Source organism: Octodon degus, unplaced genomic scaffold, assembly GCF_000260255.1.
Source record: "Octodon degus isolate 3935 unplaced genomic scaffold, OctDeg1.0 scaffold00127, whole genome shotgun sequence".
In the NCBI taxonomy this organism is placed as follows: Eukaryota; Metazoa; Chordata; class Mammalia; order Rodentia; family Octodontidae; genus Octodon; species Octodon degus.
Genome location: NW_004524703.1, coordinates 1,499,517 through 1,522,038, shown reverse-complemented (window position 1 = coordinate 1,522,038; position 22,522 = coordinate 1,499,517). Strand labels below are relative to the sequence as shown.

General features: G+C 47.3%; 2 protein-coding genes across 4 annotated transcripts in view; one reads left to right on the top strand and one right to left on the bottom strand.

Annotated features, from left to right (window-relative positions):
* The window catches only part of CUNH1orf131 (chromosome unknown C1orf131 homolog), a 19,309-nt gene extending 10,004 nt beyond the window's left edge, over positions 1-9,305 (top strand). Inside the window, exons 3-7 of the mRNA XM_004640854.2 lie at positions 6,010-6,066; positions 6,977-7,072; positions 7,191-7,277; positions 7,845-7,897; positions 8,773-9,305. Coding sequence (XP_004640911.1) covers positions 6,010-6,066; positions 6,977-7,072; positions 7,191-7,277; positions 7,845-7,897; positions 8,773-8,911 — 432 coding nt within the window. The 3' untranslated portion in view covers positions 8,912-9,305. The remainder of the gene's footprint in view (positions 1-6,009; positions 6,067-6,976; positions 7,073-7,190; positions 7,278-7,844; positions 7,898-8,772) is intronic.
* An 8,061-nt stretch (positions 9,306-17,366) lies between these two features.
* Trim67 (tripartite motif containing 67) overlaps positions 17,367-22,522 on the bottom strand; it is a 35,107-nt gene continuing 29,951 nt past the window's right edge. For all 3 annotated transcript variants that reach the window (XM_023700877.1, XM_004640823.1, XM_012516820.1), the window contains 4 exons: positions 21,656-21,794; positions 20,701-21,004; positions 18,585-18,747; positions 17,367-17,432 (listed from right to left, as the gene is read on the bottom strand). In XM_023700877.1, the coding sequence (XP_023556645.1) occupies positions 17,367-17,432; positions 18,585-18,747; positions 20,701-21,004; positions 21,656-21,794 (672 nt within the window). The remainder of the gene's footprint in view (positions 17,433-18,584; positions 18,748-20,700; positions 21,005-21,655; positions 21,795-22,522) is intronic.

Below are 22,522 nucleotides of genomic sequence, written 5' to 3'. Positions count from 1 at the left end.
GTAAAACACTATTTCAGTGTATTATTTGTTGAAAAAAATAAAATAAAAAAAGAATGTGGGCAGAAGTTATAGCAGAAAACTTCCCAAATATGGGGCAACAGTCTGATATTCACACAACTGAAGCATATAGAACTCCAAATAACGTCAACCCAATGAAAACCACACCCAGACATATAATAATCAAGATCCCAGAAATTCAGCATAGGAACAGTATACTAAAGGCCACTAAAGAAAAGAAACAGATCACATTTAAAGGAAAACCCGTTCGAGTAACAGCAGATTTCTCTTCACAAACCAAGTCATGAAGAGCATGGAGCAAAGTACTTCAGATTTTGCAAGAAAGCAAATTCCAACCCAGACTGATACATCCTGCAAAACTCTTTCAAGTATAATGGAGAAGTGAAATATTTCCATGACAAAGAACAACTAAAGAATTTCATGATGACAAAGCGAAGCCTACACAGACTACTAAATGATGTTCTGGAGAGGGGGCAAATTGATCACAGCCCCATGAGTGAGAATGGAAAGAACCCACCAAATAGGGCAAACAATTAAACACAGGAGAATAAGAGGTATACAATAGTAGTCTTAGTTATTCTTTTGTGTTCAGCAGCAAGATATTTCCATCAGCATACCCTACAAATGGACTTCTCTTCCACCCTATGGCTCATGATTCCACCTGAGTCTACAGGGTGGCTTTCAAAGAAATAGCTGTAGCTCAGTTCCACAAGTGACGCCTAGCCACCAGTAACTGTCACGGTCATTATACATGTCCACAACACACTAGAACTTTGTGCGATATCCAATCCTCAAACTGTTAGAAGTGCTGGTCATTTACTTGCCATTCCAGTATTTATCTTATGTTTTACTCTTGGTGCTTCTTTGCTATCATGAAAACTTTTCTTAGTTCAATTGTTTTGAAACATTTAATTTTTAATTAATTAGTATTTAATTTTCTGAATATTGCTTAATCTTAATTTTTGTTCTAAGATGTATACTTTATCTTTGACTTACAATTTATTTAAAAGACATTGTATGATATCTTCTCTTAGTATTAGAAACTTTAAAAAGTATATTTCCATTTTCTGTTGACTTTATATTACTTCTTCCCTGTCTTTTACACACATACACACACATATATGAAAAAAAAAAATACGTGTATAACCCAACATAAGATTGGTACTATTTCATAAAAATCTGCAGTGACCTTTAAATAAGGGTTCATCTAATATATCTTTTTTTTTTTAATTTTTTTTTAACATTTATTTATTGTGTGTGTGTGTGTGTGTGTGTGTGTGTGGCCAGCTCAGCCCACCAGGGGGCGGGGCTGGCTGGCATGTGGTGCTGGAGGATTGAACCACAGTCCCTGTGCTTTGCCAAGCTTGTTCCAAGTAGGTGCTTTAGACCACTGAGCCATCTCTCCAGCCCCTATATCTTTTATATAGTCCTGCATAACTATCATATTGAGAGCTCTTTATTGTTCATCCAGGAGCACACTGCAACTTCTCTTGCCTTTTGAGTTATGCTCTTTGTTATTTCCTATATGCTACTTCTGGAGGTATTAAAATATTTCAAGTTTGTATAACTAGAAAATCTTACTTTTAGTTTTCAAAGGTGTGTTTGCTAAGTATAAAATTCAAAGAGAACAGATCTTTTCTTTCAGTCCTTTAATCTAGTTTCTTACACCGTTGGTCCTTTTTTTTCTTTCTAATGTGGAATAAGATGCTATTTAATTTTGTTCTTCCACAGCTAATGTTTTTATGTATATGCTTTAATGATTTTTTTTCTTTATAAGAAGTTTTGGACAATTTCATTTTTGTGCATCTTGGTATGATTTTATTTAAATGTCTTTGCAAAAGGTTCATTTTGCTTGGAAATGAGATATTGTAAGTTGAAGTAAATTCAGAAATTTTAAATCTTTAAAAAAATGCTTGAAACTATTGTTTGAAGCAAGGTACAATTCACCTATGATGAATGCTATCACTATGTATATATAAAATGTACCAATAAAAAAAATTCAAGGAAAAAAAAAGTGACTTATTGGGCTGGGAAGATAGCTCAGCAGTCTAAGCGCCTGCTTATTAAGCAGAAGGACCCAGGTTTGATCCCTGGTACTGCATGGTGTGCTGGTCCTGCAACCTCAGAGCTGGGCATGATGGTGTAGGCCTGTAATCTCAGTGCTGAGGAGGCTGAGACAGGAAGATTACTGTGAGTCTTGAGCTGTGCAGTGAGACCTTGTACCAAATAAAAACGATTTTTTAAAAATTAAACAACGAAACAAAACTACTGTATGGTTGAGGAATTCCACTTCTGGATATAATGAGCTGAAGATAGGATTTTGAAGAAATTTGTGCATCTATGTTCAAGGCAGCACTGGTATAATAGCTAATCATGAAGCAACCCAAGTATGTGTCTTTAAGTATGTGGGTAACCACAATGGTGCACCTACACCATGAGGTGTTGCTTAACCTTTGAAGAAAGGAAATTCTGAGCCAGGCATGCTGGAACCCACCTATAATTGCTGCACTCCAGGAGGCTGAGGAAGGAGGATCACACATTCTAGCTCACCCTGGATACCATAGGGACTTAGTGAGATCCTGTCTCCAAATTTAAATTATTTTTATTAATAAAGTGGGGCTGGGGAGGTAACTCAGTGTAAAGTTTCTGGGTTTGATCCCAGTACTGCAAAAAAGAAGAAGAAAAATTCTCAGTGGAGGATGGCTCGGGAGGAGAGCAACTGCCTAACAAGCACAGAGCCCTGGGTTCATTCCCCAGCACAAAATAACAATGAAAAAGGAATTTCTGGCATAAACTATGACTTGAAGCCTTACGCTCCTGAAAAAGCTGGTCACAAAAAGGCAAACACAGTTATAGTTCCACTCGCACAGGGCGCCCAGTGTAGGCACAGTCACAGACAGGACGCAGCACAGAGGCTGCCAGGGTCAGGAAGAAATGGGCAGTTACTATTTAACAGGACCAAGATTCAGTTTTGCAAGATGGAAGAGTTCTGAGGCTGGAGGGGGTGAGGGCTGGACAGCAGCCAGGTATTATTACTTTTGAATCACAGCTTTAAAATAGCTAAGATGGTAAGTTTTATGTTGTAATTTACTGCAATAAAAAATATGGAAAAAAGGAACAAACCTTGAAACTGGCCCAATATCTAAATATCAAATAGTTATATAAACATGTTGCTTAAAGTCCTAATTACATGTTAATGAAAATGGGGGAAAGCAGCAGCACTAGATCCAAGATGGCAGCCAGCAGGAGGCTGATGAAGGAGCTTGAAGAGATGCACAAGTATGGATGGAACACAACTATAATCCCAAATATTTTACATGTTCAATGACTAGAGAAATGGTTAGGTGACTCCTCACATTTACTTCCTTGACTGTCACACTCATTTAATACATGACAACTTTCCAGCTACAATAGTAACGATAAGTGGTAAGTTAAAAAGGCAGGGATGTCTTTTGCACTTGTAGCAGTTTTTAAAAATATGTTTAAAAACATACTAATAACATGTTAACATATTATTATAGACGTTACAGAATGAAAAATTTCTGTAACATCCAGGTTGATGAAGCTAATTTATTGATAGGGCTTATTGTTCCTCCATATGCTACGGGAGGGTTAGAATTGAAATCAGCTTTCCAGCAGGGTATCCATTCAAACCACCAAGGATCACATTTAAAACAAAGATCTGTCACCCAAACATTGAAGAAAAAGGGCAAGTTTGCCTGCCAGTAATCAGTGCTGAGAACTAGAAGCCAGTGACCAAGACCGACCAAGTAATCCAGTCCCTTAGAGCACGGGTGAATGACCCCCAGCCTGAGCACCCGCTCCGGGCTGACCTAGCTGAAGAATACTCTAAGGATCGCAAAAAATTTTGTAAGAATGCTGAAGAGTTTACAAAGAAATATGAGGGAAAGAGGCCTGTGGACTAAGATCTGCCACAACTGATTCCAGCAAGCATGAGCAGAGGCCCTGAGCAGGGCATTCAGACATCCTGCAAAGCAGGACTCTGGAAAACTGACACGTGCCACCACCTGGAGTTCACTTGTGGAAGTTACTAACTTTCTACCATTTTCTTAATCAAAAGTGATCTAGTAAGCAGTAAAGAAAGGATTAAAAATTTCAGATATTCTTAAAAATATATAAATAAATTTTAAAAAGTTAAGGAAAATGGAAAAAGCATTTTTTTAAGGCAAAGTGTAAGAAAAGAATGACAAAATTAAGGGAGAAAAAAGGAAAAGTGAGAGAGAGCATTTGCCTCTCCTGGACCAGATGGAAAATTTTGCCTGGTGAGGGGTTCAGGAAGGACTCCTGACTGAGCAGGTGAGGCCACTGCATTTCACCATTCTTTTTTCTTCCCTCCCACCCATCAGGATGATGGTAAACTCTCTTGGGTTAAACATTCTTTCTGAAACAGACTTCTAGCAATGATAGAGATTTGCTTATAATTCCTGAGATTCGCCTTTCCCCTCACACCAACACCTGGTCATAGTTACCAGCCCCAGAGCAGACCAAACACTTGATACTTTACAGGAGCTACTGTCAGACTCCACCGCTCAGCCCCGTGCTTAGTTGTGTCCTGACAGGAACAGAGCAGTGAATGCTGTGCAGCCTCTAGGAGAGGCAGCGTCTCCCTCTGAGGACAGTGAAGGAGCTGGTCAGCCCTGCGCTGCCAGCAGCTGCTCCTCCCTGAATGGCCGGAAGGCGGCCATCACAGTGAAGTCCCCAGTCTCTCACTCTCTTCTCCAAAGGGAGCTGTGCCTGCGCTCTTCCTGGTGTCTGCTTCAGAAGGTGTGTTAGTCAGTCAGTGATTTTTCACAGAGGGTGACTTCTGGCACCCGATGAGATGACTATCCAGATGATGAGGACCGTGTGGGCCGCTATTAGAATGAAATAGGACACCATCTGTTGAGTAGGCTGCTCAGCAGCTAACACACCTGAAGACATGGCCAGTACTCTTCTTCCCAGCATATGTGCTGCCTGCAACCACCACAGCATAGCAGCACCACATTGCTGCACGCCTGCTGTCTCATGTGGGGCTTGGGTCCTGGCAGCTCAGTATGTCCAGGCATTGGGCCTGGTGGTAAACAGCATTCCTGCATCTCTCCCTATCAGGCTGTTGGCTTTTATTATGCTTAGGACTTTCCTCAGGTTGAGGGCATCAGATGCCTTCCTTAGGACCACAGGCACAACACAGTAAAGCTGCAAGGGGCATGTCATTTTCATCCATCTCAAAAAGTCTTCTATTCCATGAGTAGAACAAAATCTTATGTTTCCTTTAAAAGTAAGGTGTCTTTTTTCCACTGACATGCACTCTTATCTACATACAGTGAATAAACACATTTTCCACTTTTTTGGCAGTGCTGGGAATTGAATCCAGTACTAAGCTATATCACCAGCCTTTTTTCTTTTAAGACAAGGTCATGTTAAGGTACCTAGGTTGGGCCCAAACTTTGAATCCTCCTGCCTCATCTCCCTAGAGTATTGGGAACAAGTCATTAAAAAATTTTTTTTCTAATCATTTATTTATTTATTTGGTACAGGGTCTTGCTATGAAGCTTGGACACTTAGTTCCTCCTGTTAGAGCTTCCCCAGCATTGGGATTACAAGTGTGTGACACCATGCCTGGTTTTGGTGGCCAGCACAGCATGCCAGGGATTCCAGGGCTGACACAGCATGCAGTACCACTGATAGAACCTGGGTCCTTCAGCTTGCCAGGCAGGCGCTTAGACTACAGAGCTATCTCCCCAGCCCTAGTTTTGTTTTTAATATGTGAGAAACTGCCATACAGTTTTCTATAGCAGCTGTACCATTTCAGCTTCCAACCAAGAGAAGACAGGCTCCAGTTTTTCCATGTTCTGGGCAGTACTTGTTACTTCTCATTTTTCTGTAGTAGTCAGTCTAATGTGTGTGAAGCTTTTGAAAGCATGCCATCCTCATGGTGATCAATCTATAATAATATGTTAACAGATGGTTTTAATAATTTTATCTTTACAGACTAAAACTAGTGTCCCTGAGAAGGATGCAGATATTCAAGAATTTAACCTAGAAAAGGTAATGTATTTTAAGATTATGATGTTATTTATGATTGATTTGGAAGTTTATTGTGGTTTTATTAAATTTATAATACATTAATAGATTTATTTATAGTACAGAAAAATCCCACATATTTTACATGTTTAATGGCTAGAGAAATGGTTAGGTGACTCCTCACATTTGCTTCCGTGACTGTCACACTCATTTAATACACGACAACTTTCCAGCTACAATAGCAACGATAAGTGGTAAGTTAAAAAGGCAGTGGTGTCTTCTCCATTTGTAACAGTTTTTAAAAATATGTTTAAAAAGAACAGGAGTATAGTTGCATTCTCTTAATGAATAGAATGATTTGTTCTAATGGTGTTTGTAAATAGGATCACAAGTCCGCATCTTGTACAGCAATTAACCACTAAGAAGAATATATGCAGTGTATTATTTGTTGAAACTGTACTTCCAATTTGATTTGAAACTGTCTCATTGCTATCTGTTTATCAATAAAACTTTGAAAAAAAAATAAAATAATAAAAAGAACAGGAGAAGGTATTTCAACAACTAGGAGTATGGGTTTTGGTAATGGTCTGCAGATGAGCTGCTGTGACGCAGGTTGATGTGTAGTAGGTGTGCCTGCACTGTACTGTTCAGCTGAAGCCATTGCCTGTCTGGGTGGTGGCTTGTTGGATGAGAATCCTCGGATACTGCACAGCTCTGCCTTGCGTCTGAGCTCGGACTCTGCCTTCTGCAGAGGTAGCTCTTGGCTTTGGTGGATTGTCAAACGAGGAAGGAGGATGTCATGAGGCAGTGGTGATGTGGAGAAGCATCCATTACCCTGCTCTGGGGCTGGCACTGTGTGTCTGTTACCTGGGCTGTGCCTCTGCCATGGCACCGCTGAGGCGCACTGGGGCTGAACTCTGTTTGCCATTCTCAGGCTCGGTTGGAAGTGCACCGGTTTGGGATCACAGGCTATGGAAAGGGAAAGGAAAGAGTCCTAGAGCGGGAACGTGCCATCATGCTCGGAGCCAAGGTGAGGGGGATCTTCATTGGCAGGCAGCTGCAGAAAGGGATCCACGGTGGCACGTGGACATGGGCACATTTTTGAAAAACAAAATCTGATGATATGTGTTTTTATTCCTTCATTTTAGCCTCCCAAAAATAGTTACGTGAATTACAAGGTTTTGCAGGACCAAATCAAGGAGAAAAAGGCGGCAAAGGAAGAAGAGAAGAGAGTGGTAGGTATAATATACTGCACTTTGCTCTTTACTGTGCTCAATAGAACAGGGTGTTGGATGCAGCCAGCCACAATGACATGCTAGAGGCCACTGCCTACGAAGAAGTCAGGACAGTGTTGCATGGGAAATTCCCTGTTTCTTAACAGCTGCATCTTGGCAGTACCAGCGAGGGATCTAGCGTATTGACAGAAAAGGGTAGCTTTGAGGTAGCAACCTCCTCTCAGAAAATGCTGATTGCTTTCCAGTGCTCCTGCTTTTGTACATTTTACACTGCAAAGCACACAAAGGCCTATGAAAAACCATAAGAAATAAATGTGATGCTCCCTTCTTTACAGCTGAATTGGAAGTGACCTGATTTTTCCACAGAAGACTGTCATCTTATCCAGAATAGCCTTTTGCATTCTTGAAAGGGTTTCAAGATGAGACTTTGAGACTATTTAATATGCCCCCTTGAAAAAATTATTAAAAATAAGTGGTATGTTGGTGGCTTTGTTCACAAACCTCGTGCCCTTTTTTGAATCTGTTATTTATTACTGACACATTTATTATCTTAAATTTTGAAATCAGGCCCAGAACGCAGATATTTTCAAGAAAAAGAAGAGGAGAGGACAAGAAGAAAGGTGAGTGAGGTCCGCAGGTGCTGGGGCTGACTGCCTGGGTGAGCATGTTCTGACATGTTGTCCCACACATGTGGTACTAGCTGTTAGAGAGCTTCTCTGCCTTGGTTATCCTGATCAAGCCTGTAAGGGGAAGGCAGCTTTTAGTACATTTCCAAAGACCAAGACAGCCTCAGGACTGAACATGTGTAAGCTTCTGCATTCTCCTATTTTCAAAGACCAGATGTCTCAGGTAACTAGTGAAGTGGAGCATGATGTCATCGGTGTACCATACAGCTGGTCTGTGGAGGGCTCAGTGGCATGCATGAGATTCAGCAGGGAGCACTGACTTGCTTCCTTCCTGCTTCTTAGCTTCTGTTCAGGTGCCTCTTCTCTTTCAGTTCCTGCTTCAGGATGGACTCTATCTTGGCCCCATCCTTGAACTCCTTGTGTACTTGCTGTGCCTAAAAGTGATCATTTGTTACAGTCATAGTGCCAGGTGTCTGCGAATGCCTGCTGTGTGCTGGACACATGGGCGATGTTCCGTAGATGTTGGTACAGCTGCAGTCACACTGAGGAGCCATCCATCCTTCAGTGCTGGCTTTTGAAAAGCATGAGACAGACAGGCATGGTGACCTTAGTACTGGCAAGTCCTGTGAAGAGGCTGCAATAGCAGTTTGTGGGAGGAGAGCACCTGTGGAGAGGGAGGTGACATCCAGGTTGAGAACTGCCGTAAACAAAAGGGACAGCCTGGGAAAATCCTTCCTCCTGCAGGGTCCTGAGGCAGGAGGGCCAGTGGGCCTGGGTTGACTGTGTGTGGAAGGAGTAGGTTTCCAAGCAGCCTGCAGTGCTGCTTTTTAAGCCTAACTGCATGTTCCTTTTTCTCTCCTTGAATGTAGGAAGTCCAAAAAGAAGAGGACAGCTCCCAGTATCTTATCAAGTGGACAGGCTGGACAGGTTGGAAAATTCAAAAATGGGACATTGATTCTGAGCCCATTTGATATCAAGAAAATAAATTCTTCCAGAGTGGCTAAATGAAGTACTTCATCGGACAAGAGAAAGGAGAACAAGTGACCATGTTACCCTGGGCCTGGCCTGACTTCCACACTCACGTGCCACACACTGCCACTTCATTTGAGGAAGACCTAACAGCTTCTTGGTTCTGATGTGTCTGTCTCCGAGCTGCAGCACTGGGCCAAGTGAGCAGGCCTCACTTGCAGTTCTGTGCACTGGTGCTGGGCACGTTTGCTTGTGTGCCATCTTTTTATACTTCTGCTGTCTTACAAGTGCTAGTAATTAGCATGAAATTACCTTTTAATATTTTTAATGTCTTAATATTATTGGATCATGAAAGAACTGAGTATGACTTGTTTTTTGGAAAAGGAATTTTACTTTTCAGTCTATTTGTATAAAATGTACTTTTTCCATATCTATAAATAAACAGAGTTTTGTAGTATATATGGCTGGTCTCACACTGAGGTGCATCCCCAGTCCTTTTTTTTTTTTTTTTTTTAAACTTGAGATCATCTCTGCCAAGTTGCACAGAGTGGACTCAGACTTACAATCCTCTTGCCTTAGCCTTCTGAGCAGTTGAGATTATGATGAAAGGCTGTGTTCACTAGGAAGTATGTTTTAGTACTTTATAAGAAGAATTTTTTTTTTTTTTTAAATTTATGTATTTTGTAGAGGGTCTCACTATGCAGCTCGGACTCGTAGTGATCCTTCCCAGGACTGGGAGTACAGGCATGCACCACCACACCCGGACTTAGTGACCAGCTCAGTACACCCTGGGATGGGGCCAGCGCATGTGGTACCTGGGATCGAACCCTGGTCCCTGCGCTTGCCTGAGTAGGTGCTTAGTCCGCTGAGCTACTCACCTGCCCTAAGAATAATGGTGTAAAAGTTATGAGTTGTGCTGTGATACTGTCTGTAATCACAGCATTGAGGAGGCCGAGACAGGAGGATGTGTGAATTCAAGGCCAGCATGAGCTACATAGCAGGTATAAAGCCACCTTGGACATAGTCCCAATCTCAAAGTGTGCAAGATATGACACATGACAGCAAATGCTAGGAAAAAAATCTTCAGGGCTAGAAAGGGGCTATCAGAGGAGGTACTAGGTGACTGAACCCCATCTGGCCAACAGAGAGAGGATGCCCCATCTTGCCTAGCCCTGCTCTGCCCCTCCAGTGAGCCTGGATGGCTTGGACAACTGAGTACTCGGCCAGGCGGGACTAGAGCCCCAGCCCAGTCCAATTTCAGAACTATACAAATTCTAGTTACAAACTGCTGAGCTTGTTTCTGCTTTTTATTGTGTAAATACTTAAAAAGTTTTCTGAAAATTGGCTATGAAGTTTAGAGACAATAAGCACAACAAACCTGTACTTTAATAACTAAAGGTCAGCCTTAAGCCAGTGCTCTTTGTTTTCTGTTGGTGTTTTCCTCCAGTTAAGTCAGGTGCTGAGGAGGAAGATGGGGCTACCTCTGAGGCCAGTCCCCAGGGCAGGTACACTCTGCCCATTTGTGTGCTGCGTCTGCCCTCGGCAGTAATTGTTTCCTGGCCCTTCACACATACCATTCACTGCACACAGTGTTGTGGGGCATGTGGCCATGTGACCGAGTGAGGAGTTGGAGGGCTGGACCAAAGCCTTCAGAACTGTGGCTTTAGGACACAATGAACAGGCCAGGAGATGGCTGCACAGCCAGCGCTGGATGCAGCCAGTGGAGTAGAGCATGTTGTAACTCCAGGAGCTCTTGCCTCTGTTACTGTCCCACTGGGCTGATGGCACAGGAAGCCTGTGCTTGTCATGGACTCAACCTGAAGGGCAAGTAGCAAACTCCTCACCCATAATGCCACCTGATTGGGTTCCCAGCAGTCCCTGCTTGTCGCCAGCTGCTATTCTGGCTGCCCCACACTGCACATGCACCATCTGCTCGTTGTGGCAGATGCTGACTTTCTCCGTGAAGGATCGCAGTGTACCCCACTTACCCTGTGGGCGCAGACAAGAATGAGTGCTCAGGTACTCGGACATGTTTCACTCTGCCATTCTTGGCACAATTACAACTAAGAGGTCATGCTAAGTCTTACCATTAGGGTCTCTCCCCCAGAGCTATGTACAGAGGGGCCATCAACAGCCCTGAAGGACAGCTCAGCTCAGCAGAGCTAGGGAGAGTTCTTAGGCTAGGTCTTGAAGTGTGAACTAAGTCACTGGTTTACTCCTCTGTATCTGTGCTGTGGGCCCTGTGCTGGCTATGGAGGCCCAGTAGTGAGCAGAGGACAGTGGAAGAAGACATGTCAGCTGCAGGCAGTTGGGGATCCAGGGTATGCTGCCCAGCTGGCCTCACCCTGGGTGACAGGTGTGTGGGGAAGAACATGTCAGTCCAGGAGCTGTGTGTCCTAGAAAGAGAGGCCCTCGGCTTTTAGCATCCTTAGGGATTGTCCTATCCCCTTTCTGGTGTCTGTAATCAGTGGGAAGGCTCAGAGCTCAGTCCTCTAGACCAGGGCTTCACTGGGTCTTGCAGTTTCCCTGTCCCACTACTCCCATAGGTGCTGACTGCAAAAGCACCCCTAAGAAACACCCTCCCTCTAGTCTTAGCTTGCTTGCCAGGAGTCCTGACCCGCAGCTTCCGTAGCTAAGTGTACCCAGTGATCAGTGATTGGGGCTGTGGGGATACGTCAGCTGGCTGTTGCAGAGCCAGTGAGGGGCAGTCTCCAAGTCAGACACATCCATTGTCAATGCATGTGGCCAAAGGGCCAGTGTGTCTCTTGGACACTCATAGCTTAAATGTATCCCCACAGCTCAGTTTCTGTTCAGAAGATAAAATTTTTCACTGATGGATTAACCTTAACCGTGTGTTGACTGTTCCACCTCTGTAGAAACGAATTCCATAACCCCACTGTTGGAGGTGGTGCCATACGATTTAAAGCCATATATATCAGCACCTCAAGATTCCCTGGGTCTGCAATGCAAAATCACACTGGCCCACAGCCCACAGCACCTGTCTGGTGGCCCCTCTGGGTAAGAGGCCAGACCCCCTCTGCTTACCCAACGGGAAGGCACATGGTGCCTCTGAACTGCATTACAGATAACACCTGTCTTCAGTTGCTGGCAGTGTCAAAAGAATTTATTTCAAATCCGCTTAAGATTGTGGTAAAACTCAAGTTTTTCAAAAGGTAATACAGAAAGTGCAACCTACTGCCAAAGACCACAAAACACAGTGTTTGCAATTAAAAAAATACAAACGCTTGTGGATACCAATACAAAAATTAGAAAAAATTACTTTCCTTACCACTGCCCACCCCTCTGTTTTCCGTGGAACATAAACAGCCACAGCACCAAGATCTGCCACCAAATACTAACCACTAGGAACAAAGTGTTATGATGGGTTGGGGCTGGGGGAGGGGACAAAGAAAGGCAGTAAAATAGCAGGTCTTTCGACAGCCAAAACAAGAACACAGCTTTTTTCTTGTTAAGTTCCTTTGCCAACATTAAACAAACACCTCTCATGCTTAATACAACAGTGTCGCGCAAAGGCAGCAATTCTACATCATGCATTTACATTTCTGCTTTGCCCACTTCCCCCTTCCTCCCAGGGCTGAGGCCCTGCAGAGCTCACAAAGTCCAGTCTCCAGCGGGAGGGATCACATTGGCTGTCCCAAGCCTATTTCACGGAGCACGTACCTCCAAGTCCTGCGTTCACAGCCACCACCAGCCCCTTTGCGGCCCTGAAGCCTTGCCCAGGGGCTTGCCCTGTGCCCACTTTACTGGCTCACAAGCCCCAGGGCCTTCGCTAGGACTAGGTTGGAGGCTGTGGCCACCATGAGCTGTGCCCCTTGAGAGAATAGCGTTGAGTCAACACCCAGCTCCGTCCAACTGATGTCAACGTCATCCTTGAGACTTCCCTTAATAGCTCAGAAAGTGAAGCCCCAGCAGTCATCAGCACTTTGTTCACTGCAGACAGCCGGTCATCAGGACCTAGCGACCAAGGAGCCAGAGTGCCGGGTTAATGTCTCCTTGGCTTGGTGAGGTTTCTGCTTGAAGCTAAGAGATTGCGGACAAGAAGCTTCTTCCCTGCACTTGAATGAAGCACCAGACCTCCCTGGGAAGGGAGCACTTGGGGCATTGCTGTCTGTGGTCTACGACACCTGTCTTTTAATGCCTCTTCTATCTCCTCCAGCCAGACAGCTGAGTAATCAGTACTTGTCCCAGTCACCAGGAGGCTTAGATGGAAGACATTGTGGTCAAAGGACTCTGGAAAATCCCCACACAGTATTGATCCATCAGATGTGAGCCTTTGGATTAGACTTGAGAGACTGCATGGGTTTTTTGTTTGTTTTCTTTAGAAAGTGCTATTCCATAATCCTTGCAAGACAGAAGAGGAGGTAGGTTATTGTGACTAGTCCTATTTGCAGGCGGGGACACTGAGGCACAGAAGGATTCAGAGATTTGCCCTCACCCGTGCCCATGAACCAATGGCCAAGCCAGGCTAAAGGAGATGAGCATCTGAGGGCTGCACCTGGCGTCCAGTCATTGCAGCCCTCACCAAACCACCCGCATCTTTCTGCAGCCTGTTTCCCTAAACTGCCAGGATTCCTTCAAGGAACAGGTGCTGAGCAAGGTGGTCAGTGACAACAGCTATGAGCCCACTTCAGAAAAAGGTCCAGAGATTTCCCAGGATCATTACAGACTTGAATATCTTCTAGAAAGATCTGATTAGACTTTTGTAACCTGCTGAAGACCACCAACTCTTTAAAAAGTCCTTCTGGCTTCTAGTGGCCAAGAAAACAAAAGTAAGGAGGATTTCCTCCAGGGAAAGAGGGTGGTGCTGAGCATCCTCCAGGAGGAGAGATGTGAGACCTGGCAGCATGACATCTGCCTGTGGCTCACCCCTTTGAAGGCTTGTGGGAAATCCTGCTCTTGGACTGACAGGAATGTTGGCAGCATGGTAATACAGGGTTTCAGTGCAGCATAGAAGTGGATGCCACCATCATTTTTAATATTGACGCAAGACAGACCAATAGCTTGACCAGGTGGTGCTTGTAGGGGCAAGTCCCAGGGACACCTGGCAACCTCTAGATACTTGTAATTGTCACAACTAACTGGAGGTTGCCCCCCAAAATGTCCGTACAGGTGTGAAACTGGCTTCACCCACAGCCTTGCTATAGTGTTCTTCAGCATTCTCGCATTGAGGTCTCAAGAGTTCCACCACCCTCCCGGCTGCAGGTGCTGGCGGGAGTGGGGCAACCACCTGCAGCTAGCATGGAAACAAGCCTTCACGGGAAGACAGCCTTTCACTGGAGTGATGCAGGAACCCCCGAGAGATTGCACATCAATGCTACATCTGATTCTGCCTGAGGGTGCTCTAGCAGGGCAGGGGCACCGTGAGCAGAGAAAGGGCTCAGAGAGGAGGGCTTCCTCCCTGTCTCTTGGGGAGCACCACGGTGTCGCATAGACTTGCTCTGAGAAGCCTGCCCCCATTCTGGGGGCCACAGGGCATAAGGGTGCTTTTGCAGCTATAGAGCACATAGAGGCTGACAATCAGCCTGTGTCACAGTGGTTAGGCCAGGAACCCATGTTCACTAAAATTGGGATCATTCTTTCCCAAAGAGGATAGAGAAGGAGGAAAAAGCCTGCTGTGGGCATTGCCCTCTCTTGGAGCAAGAGCTGGATGCTCAGAGTGAGGAAGATTCTAGTGAAGATTCTAAAAGAGATGAACTTGAGCACACTTCGACAAAGTGGCTCATTAGCAAAGAAAGAACCGTGGGGCTATGTACAGAGGCATCGACTGCAACACAGTGGGACTCCATATCTTATGCTGCTTTGAGTTCCTTTCTCACAGAAAGCACTAGACAGCTGTACAGCAAAGTATTCCTCGGCCAGCCCAACCAAAGCATCATCCTGATCTCATGTATATGTAAGCATCTGGCCGCATTGCGAGGTGGTAGGGAATTTAGGTGATGAGGATCCCACGACCGATCTGTCCCTTCTACTTCAGCCTTAAAGAGCTGATCCAGTCCTTCTTTGCTTTTGGGATCTCTCAAAAGCAGTAATGTGTGGCTGGCCTGCCTTTCTCCCTGTGGCCCATGGTTGCCCCTAGAGGAGCTTTGTCTGGGGTGGCTTAGAAGGACTGCCCAGAGCTGCCCCGGCCTTAACCTTATTACTTCTAGGCTCCAGTGCAGGTAAAAAAAAAAAAAGGGGGGGGTGCCCCTGCCACAGTGCTGGCAGATGTCCTGGATGTCCTATCCCCAATGTCCTGGCTGCTCCTTTTAGAATGTCAGGCAACTTTGTTCTTGAAAGGGCCACCTGGAAGGCTGGGCATGGCTCAGCGGTGGGTGCTTGTCTAGCCTATGTGAAGCCCTGGGTTTGATCTCTAGCACTGCTTTAAAAACAAAACCAAAACCCCACCTAAAATTGTGGGCATTCCTATTGATACACTTGCATCTCCTCTGATTTGACTTCTGGCTCCCCCAGGAGCCCCTGACCTGTGCCTGCTCCAGGGTGGGTGATTTTAGGAGTTCTTGCGACCCTCCACTGGCTGTGGGGACTCTCCTTGACCTCACAGCCTCACCAGCACTGCCTCCATGCCTGGGGCACAGCCTGTCTTCTCCAAGACAGCAAGGTGCTCCCAAAGCCATGGCATCTGGCCTGTGGCCCTCACCAGGACCTTGCCGGCTCAAGGCTGTGGCTTCTCTGTGTTCTTTAGGATCGGGGGCACCTGTCCCATGGGGAGCCAGGGCCCTGGATCTGGAACTGTGGCCAAGGCTATGGGAGAGTAGATGGGGGAGGCAGCCAAGCACGGAAGGCCAGGTCCTATGTGTGACAGCTCTGGACAGGGCTCTGCTATAGGGGAAACAGTCAGAAACCAATCAGGCAGAAAAGGAGTGTAGAGTCAAGCCCTGGACCTCCACAGAGCAGAGGCTCTGGAGCCCAGTATGGAGGCCAGAATACAGCACCAAGCTGCTCCTGGTGACACTGGGCAGCCGACCCAACTGGGCACATTTGAGGAGATGGCGGGCCATGAGTGAGGTCCGAGGTAGGATGGTTGGGCCTGGCAGCAGATCCTCAGCAACAGTCGGGGTCTGCACAAGAAAGCGGCTGAGGAAGCACAGGCGGTACCAGTCTCACAGAAACCCACCCTAGCAAGGGGACAAACCAGTCCTCAATGTCAAAATCAAATAACTGATAAAAGTCTTAAAAAGGAGGAAGCAAGATAACTTTCAGGAGGAGCTAGAGGAGCAGAACACAGAGAACAAGGGAGGAGACAGAGGTCAGGTCCTAGAAGTGGGAGGACAACGTGGCTGTCATCCTGGTCTTGTTTCCAGGAGGCCCCATGCCAGAACCCCCGGGTCCATCGGACACAACACATCTGGGCTTGGGCTGACGGAGAACAGGTGTGGACCATTGTCATTAAAGTCCTGTCCTCACAGGTCCTGCTCACCCTGTCACAGCAGAGCCACACTCTTCAGGGCACTTCTTGTGTCTATAATGCTTTCCTGACAGCACTGTGTGAGTGTGTGTGTGTGTGTGTGTGTGTGTGTGTGTGGTGGGGAGGTGTCACCAAAAAAAAGGTGGACTGACATGAGAGGCCTTCCCAGGTCTCTAGGCCCTGTGCTTCTAAGTGTGTGGGTGGCCTGGTTCAGAAGAACAAGTTAGCTTCTGGGGCAGCCAATTCCAGAAAAGCTGCCTTCAGGCAAAGACATGTCACAGGCATTAAAGTTCCAATATTTCCATCTATGGCTAAAAACTAAGAATTCAAGGAATGACCTGTGGTTAACTATTGGACAAACCCATAAGTATGTGTGTGTGTGGGGTGTGTGTGTGTGTGTGTGTGTGTGTGTGTGTGTGTGAAAGAGAGAGATAGAGAGACAGACAGACAGAAAACTTACAACTGGTTGATTAATAAAGACCTAAAGAAGCCCTTTAAAAGGTTCTCAATAGAGAAAGAGACAAAAATCAAGCATTAATGATTAATGTCCCTTTTGATCAGTCCTAAATTAGGCCTGCAAGTGGCATGTCATATACTGAAGGCCCCAGGGCCAGAATGCTAAAGGGTGGCTTTTCCCAGTAGAGATGAGAACCCACCACAGGGGTTGACAGCACAGCCCCCTGGCTCCATCTCAGAGTTCCATCCTCGAAGTCTGCCTTCCTGTCTCCTCCAACAAAAGATTAGTTTTGCAATGAGACACCAGGAACCATCCATGTGACCCAAAGGCCTTGATCCCCTGGGAAACCCCGTGTGGTGAGTTTCCCCAGCATTTGGGTGGGAGAAGGTGACGTGCACACCTGTGTCCTCCACTGTGGTGGCAGCTGTAGTGTGACCTGCAGTGCATCCCACAGAAACCATCTCTCTCCAAATGTTCGGTGGCTTCTGAGCCGTGCCCAGGACTTGCTTGTTGTTGTCCACCCCGGTGGATTACTGGAGCTTCATGTAGACTTGTGGCTCCTTAAGGTGAGGCCCCAGTCACAGGCCAGCTGGACAGTGGGAGCTGCCAGGCTAGTTGCCTGTCAGCTTTGGCCTCCCCAGGGTTGTTGGCACCTCCAGTCCTGTGTGCAGGGTGACCTGGAAGAGAATACCAGATAGCTGAGGCTGCAGCCTTTCCTTGCCTGTGACTGCCTGTTAACCCCAGGGACAAATATCCTTGGTAAGTGATTGAGAAGTAACTGTCATTTGAAGGAAAATGAATGGAACTGGAGGTCATCTTGTTAAGGAAAGTACAACAGACTCAGAAAGACAAGATCACATTTCCCCTAATACATGAAATCTTAAAAAAAAAAAAAAAATGAGCTACTTATGGTGGCACATTCCTAATCTTAATTCTTGGGAGGATGAGGTAGGGATTTTGGGACTAGCTGGAGGTACACAGAGTTCAAGGCTAGTCTGGACTACATAGTGAGACTTCGTCTTAAAAATTCAGAAAATATAAAACAGGGCCAGTGAGATAGCTCAGTGAACTAAGCACCTTCTTTAGCAAGTGCGGGGACCAGGGTTTGATCCCCAGTACCTCATGCCATACCAGCCCTGTCCCCAGGACGCACTGAGCTATTGACCAAGTCCAGGCATTATGGAGTGCTGGGGAGGCTGAAAACAGGAGGATCACTACGAGTCTGAGCTGCATAGTGAGACCCTGTACCAAATATATAAATGAAAGAAAAAGAAAAAAAAAAAAAAACAAAGATGGCATGAAAGTAGAAGGGTTACTATTATTACGCAAGAGGTATGAGGAAGGGCAGCAGGGCAGTAGCAGGGAACAGATATAATTGAAATTCATTATATGCATGTATGAAAATATGTTGAAACCCAACATTTTGTAAAACTAACCAACATTAATAAAATATATATTTTTAAAAAGAAATGATTGGTATGGATGCATTGGTATGCAGAACCAGTGAGCAGCCCAAGGCAGGCCTCCACCCCTCCAGGATAGAGAAGGATGCCACCCCTTGGTTCTCTCCTCCCCCCACCCTCAGGCCTCTGATTCTGTCTCAGGCTAGGACCTGCTGCCTGGGCCCAGCTCTGAGCTCTGCTTCTCCAAAGTTGGCCCCACTTGACCCAAGGGACTGATCACCACCGAGTGTCCCCACCAGGGCTCTCTGCTCTGTCTAGTGGGCACAATGAGCAGCTGCTCAAACTCTGACTTGCTCTAGCAAGGGCAGCAGCAGTGACCAGGGACAGGGTGCATCCAGTCCATGCTGGGCAGCAGGCACAAAGTACCTGCACATTGCGGTTGAGGCTGAGGGCCGGCATGAAGACGCCATCCACGTGGCTGAAGGCGGTGGGGCCCTGCTGCTGCCCATTGATGAAGAAGGTCAGGGTGTGCTTGTTCAGGTCCAGGAGCACGCCGACAGTGGCCCCCTTGCACACGCCACCTTCAGACCTAGTGAGACAGCCAGTAAGACTCATCACCACACTCAGCCTGAGACACAGGCCATGACTATGGAGAACCCTTAGAAGGACGTTGGGGATATGCACACATAAAACAGCCCCAGGGTGGGGCAAGGCATATTCTTTGGTTTTCCAAGCATCTGTGGGTGTGCGCCCATTACTGGACTACACAGGAACACTCTGAACTTGGGGGCCCAGGATGCTCAACAATTCCCAGTACTATGTGAGACCTGCGCACCACAGCGTGGGAGCCCCTCTGAATTTGGGTGCGGGCAGGATGAATATAGAAGTTGCCCTTGTCTGCCAAAGAAAAGAACTAACTTGGCCCCCTTCTCAGTTTTAAGTTGTTCAGATGCTAAACCGGATTGAGATAGAGACACAAAGGTTGCTAGACATACCATCCTGAGGACAGCTATAGCAAGCAGAAGGGCAAGAGTTGAAAGCCAAACCCTATGTCTGAGTCTCCATCCCCAGGTGACCAGCAGTGGGACCTTGAGCACGTCAGTGATGGAGCCCTGGAGCCCAGATCATGGGGCTGGGGAGGAACACCCTTGGAACATGACTTGGGCTTGGTGAACTTGCCGCCTGCCGGTGGGCCAACTCAGCCCTTGAGAAAAGCACGCTGGTGCTTCCCATTAGGACCGAGCTGAGTAGCTGGGACGGAGGAAAGGTAAGCTGTGGAAGGGCTGGAGGAGGGCTTGTGGGTGGGCCTAGGGGTGTTCGTTGAGAAGGCAGGTTTTCACGAAGGTGCCCAGGGCCAGGCATGCATGGGTCAGGACCCGCAGTCAGTCAGGGGACTCAAACTGGGCTGGTGGTGCTCTTCTGAGGTTGACCACAGGGTGGCGGTAGTAACCATCCTGAAGTGCTGGGCCTTGACTGCCAAGGAGCTTGGAGTTCAGGACTCCTCAGCTCTATGGGCTGTGGGCAGCCTGCAGCACCAACTCGGCCTGCGTTGCATAGTCAGCCAGCAAGAAAATGCAGCCAAGGGGCCGGCCTGATAGCTCGGCAGACTAAAGCATCTGCTTAGGCAGAGCACAGCGACAGAGGTTCCATCTCCCGCGTGCCGTGCCAACTCCGCCCACGGGGCGTGCTGCGAAGGTGACTGAGACTGGGCATCATTTGTGATGTGGCACATGCCTGTAATCCCAGCACTTGGGAAGCTGAAAACAGGAGAATCACTATGTGTCTGATCTATGTAGTGAGACCCTGTAAATCTTGTAGATCCTTTCCTAAATACAGGGGAAAAAAAGAAAGAAAAGAAAAAGAAAATGCAGCCAAGGCAGAGAGTGCAGAAAGACAGAGCTGCCAGCCTGCTCTCAGGCCTTGGGGGCAAGGGCATTAGCAAGGAGCAGGAGGCCAGAAGGTATGGTGCCCAGTACATGAGACCAGTCCCAACCACACCAAGATTCCCTGGGAGAGAAGCTGTGCTCTCCCAGAGTGGGGAAGGTGCCCAGGACTATCTGTAGGAGCACACACAGACCCAGAGCAGAAGCTCAAAGGAACCACCAGTCAAGGGTTGAGGGCCCTGTGCACTCAACACCTCGCGACCCCTCCTCCAGGGCAGTAGTGGTGGTCCCGCCAGGTGAGTGGCCTGCAGAGAGCTAGTGCCCACTCACATCCTGAAGTGCCTCTTCCTGGCTTGATGATTATAAGGGAAGGGAGAGCAGATCCAGAAAGAAAACCATAAGGCCTGTTCCCTGCAGAACACCCATCATGTGCTAGCTGCAAGACTGCCCACCTGGTGCACAGGGCTGTCCTCGTTCTCACACACTTTCATTTGGACCACAGAAGAGGGATCAGTTCCCTGGTACCGGTCAAAGCCACTTGGCACTGGTGACCAAATGCCTAAAAACACCACCACCTGACCCCTGCACACCTGGCTGTGAGGAGCAAATGGAACTGGCACAAGAGGCAGGGCAGCACGGGGAGGGCAGGCAGCACGCACCTGTTGGTGTGGGAGTTGCAGTGCATGAACCAGCTGCGGTTGTTGTCCACGTACATGGCCCAGGCTTTGTCATCCTTGCCCAGCATCATGTCCTTGGCCACACTGGCCCTGGCCACCCCAAAGGCGGGGTCTGGGTGGTTGTCATACCGGTCCACGTGCAGCTCCCAATAGTGCACACCCTTGGAGAATGCGGCTGTGCCCAGCACGACCCGGTCGTCATAGCTGCTGCAGGTGGCTGTCTGGTTGTCATTGGACAAAATGATGTCCCGGTGCCCAGAGTTGGGGTCAAATGTGAACCAGGCCACTGGTAAGGGAGGACATAAGAGGAGCAGGGAAAGGCAATGGAATTCACCAACAGTTTCTTTTTCTTTTTTTCTTTTTTTTTTTTTGGTGCCAGAAATTGAACTCAGGACCTGGCACTTGCCAGGCAGGTGCTGTGCCACTGAGCTTTATCTCTGGCCCTCACCAACAGTTTCTAGTGTGCTGAGACCTGCTCAGACTCATTGGTTTTCATTGGAAAGTAGACATCCAGTGTCCAGTGGTCCTTGGCCTGGAAGGGTACAACACTCTACACATACACACACACACACACACACACACACACACACACACGTTCCTTGCTGTGTTCCTCCATGTTCCCATCCCCAGAACTCAGCCATGCCAAGGAACAACAGCGGTTGAGGCCGCCCAGGCCCACAAGCAGATGCATCATGACGTCTTGCCTATGAGACCCTTGCAAACACACACTGTGAGGAGAGAAGGACTTCGATGGCCCAGAGACTGAGACACAGAGAAAGCAACAAGGCCAAGGTCCCAAAACTTATTCTCTGTTCTGCAGCCCATGGGGGGCACCCCTTCTGCTTCCTACTCCCCAGGATGTAGGACATGGGAACCTTCCTCTAAATTTCTGACCATAGCACTCGAGGCAAAAGGGGATGAGTCCGGGGGTGCTTACCATCAGACGTCTGCAGGACAACTGTCTTGCTGTACGGCCCGACACCTGACGAGTTGAAGGCTTTGACCCTGGCATTGTAGGTGCTATTGAAGTGCAGCCCATCTATGGTGCACAGGGTCTCCTTGCCAACGTATACCTCCTGGAAGAGCCAAGGCTACCCATTAGGCCTCTGGGGCTCCAGGAAATCCCTCATGGCAAACGGACACTCCAAGTGCTACGTCCAGCAGGACTGACAGAATAAGAGAGAATGCAGCCAGCATGGCTGGGCTAGGCCATGTCCAAGAGGGCAGGTGCCCTGCTGCTGGCTGGGTGGCCCTTCTGTGGAGGCTGGGGGCTGTGGGGGACCTAGGAAGACAGAGCTGTAGGTCCTGGGGGAGAGGACTGCCATCTCCTCTCCTGCTCTTAAGGTCGAATATTCTGCGCCTTGGCTTCCTGGAGCTGCTGATTTCCAGATGTCCCCGGGGGTAAAGCATTCTTACCCTGGATCTCAATTTTTTCTTTCTATGGATTTGTTCACCTTTGGCTCCCAAATTCCTCTTGTCCTACCCCTCTCCCCCATGTATGGCCACGGGCAGATCTGGCCATACTGTGCTGTTCACTTTGCCTGCAGCCTCCACCTGCCCCTTTAGAGATCACTGTTCACTTGCTGTTCTGTTACTAATTAGTAGTCATTGCCGTGTGCCTCTCCTTACATCAGGTGTCCTAATCACCTCACAATCCAGGGACACTGACACAGCATCTGGAGGAGATGGAAGTGCATCCCAGGTACCAGCTAATCTACTAGTGGCCACTTTTCAAATCCAGCTATCTGCTTTTTCTCTTTCTTTCTTTCTTTCTTTCTTTTTTTTTTTTTTTTTTTTTTTTTTT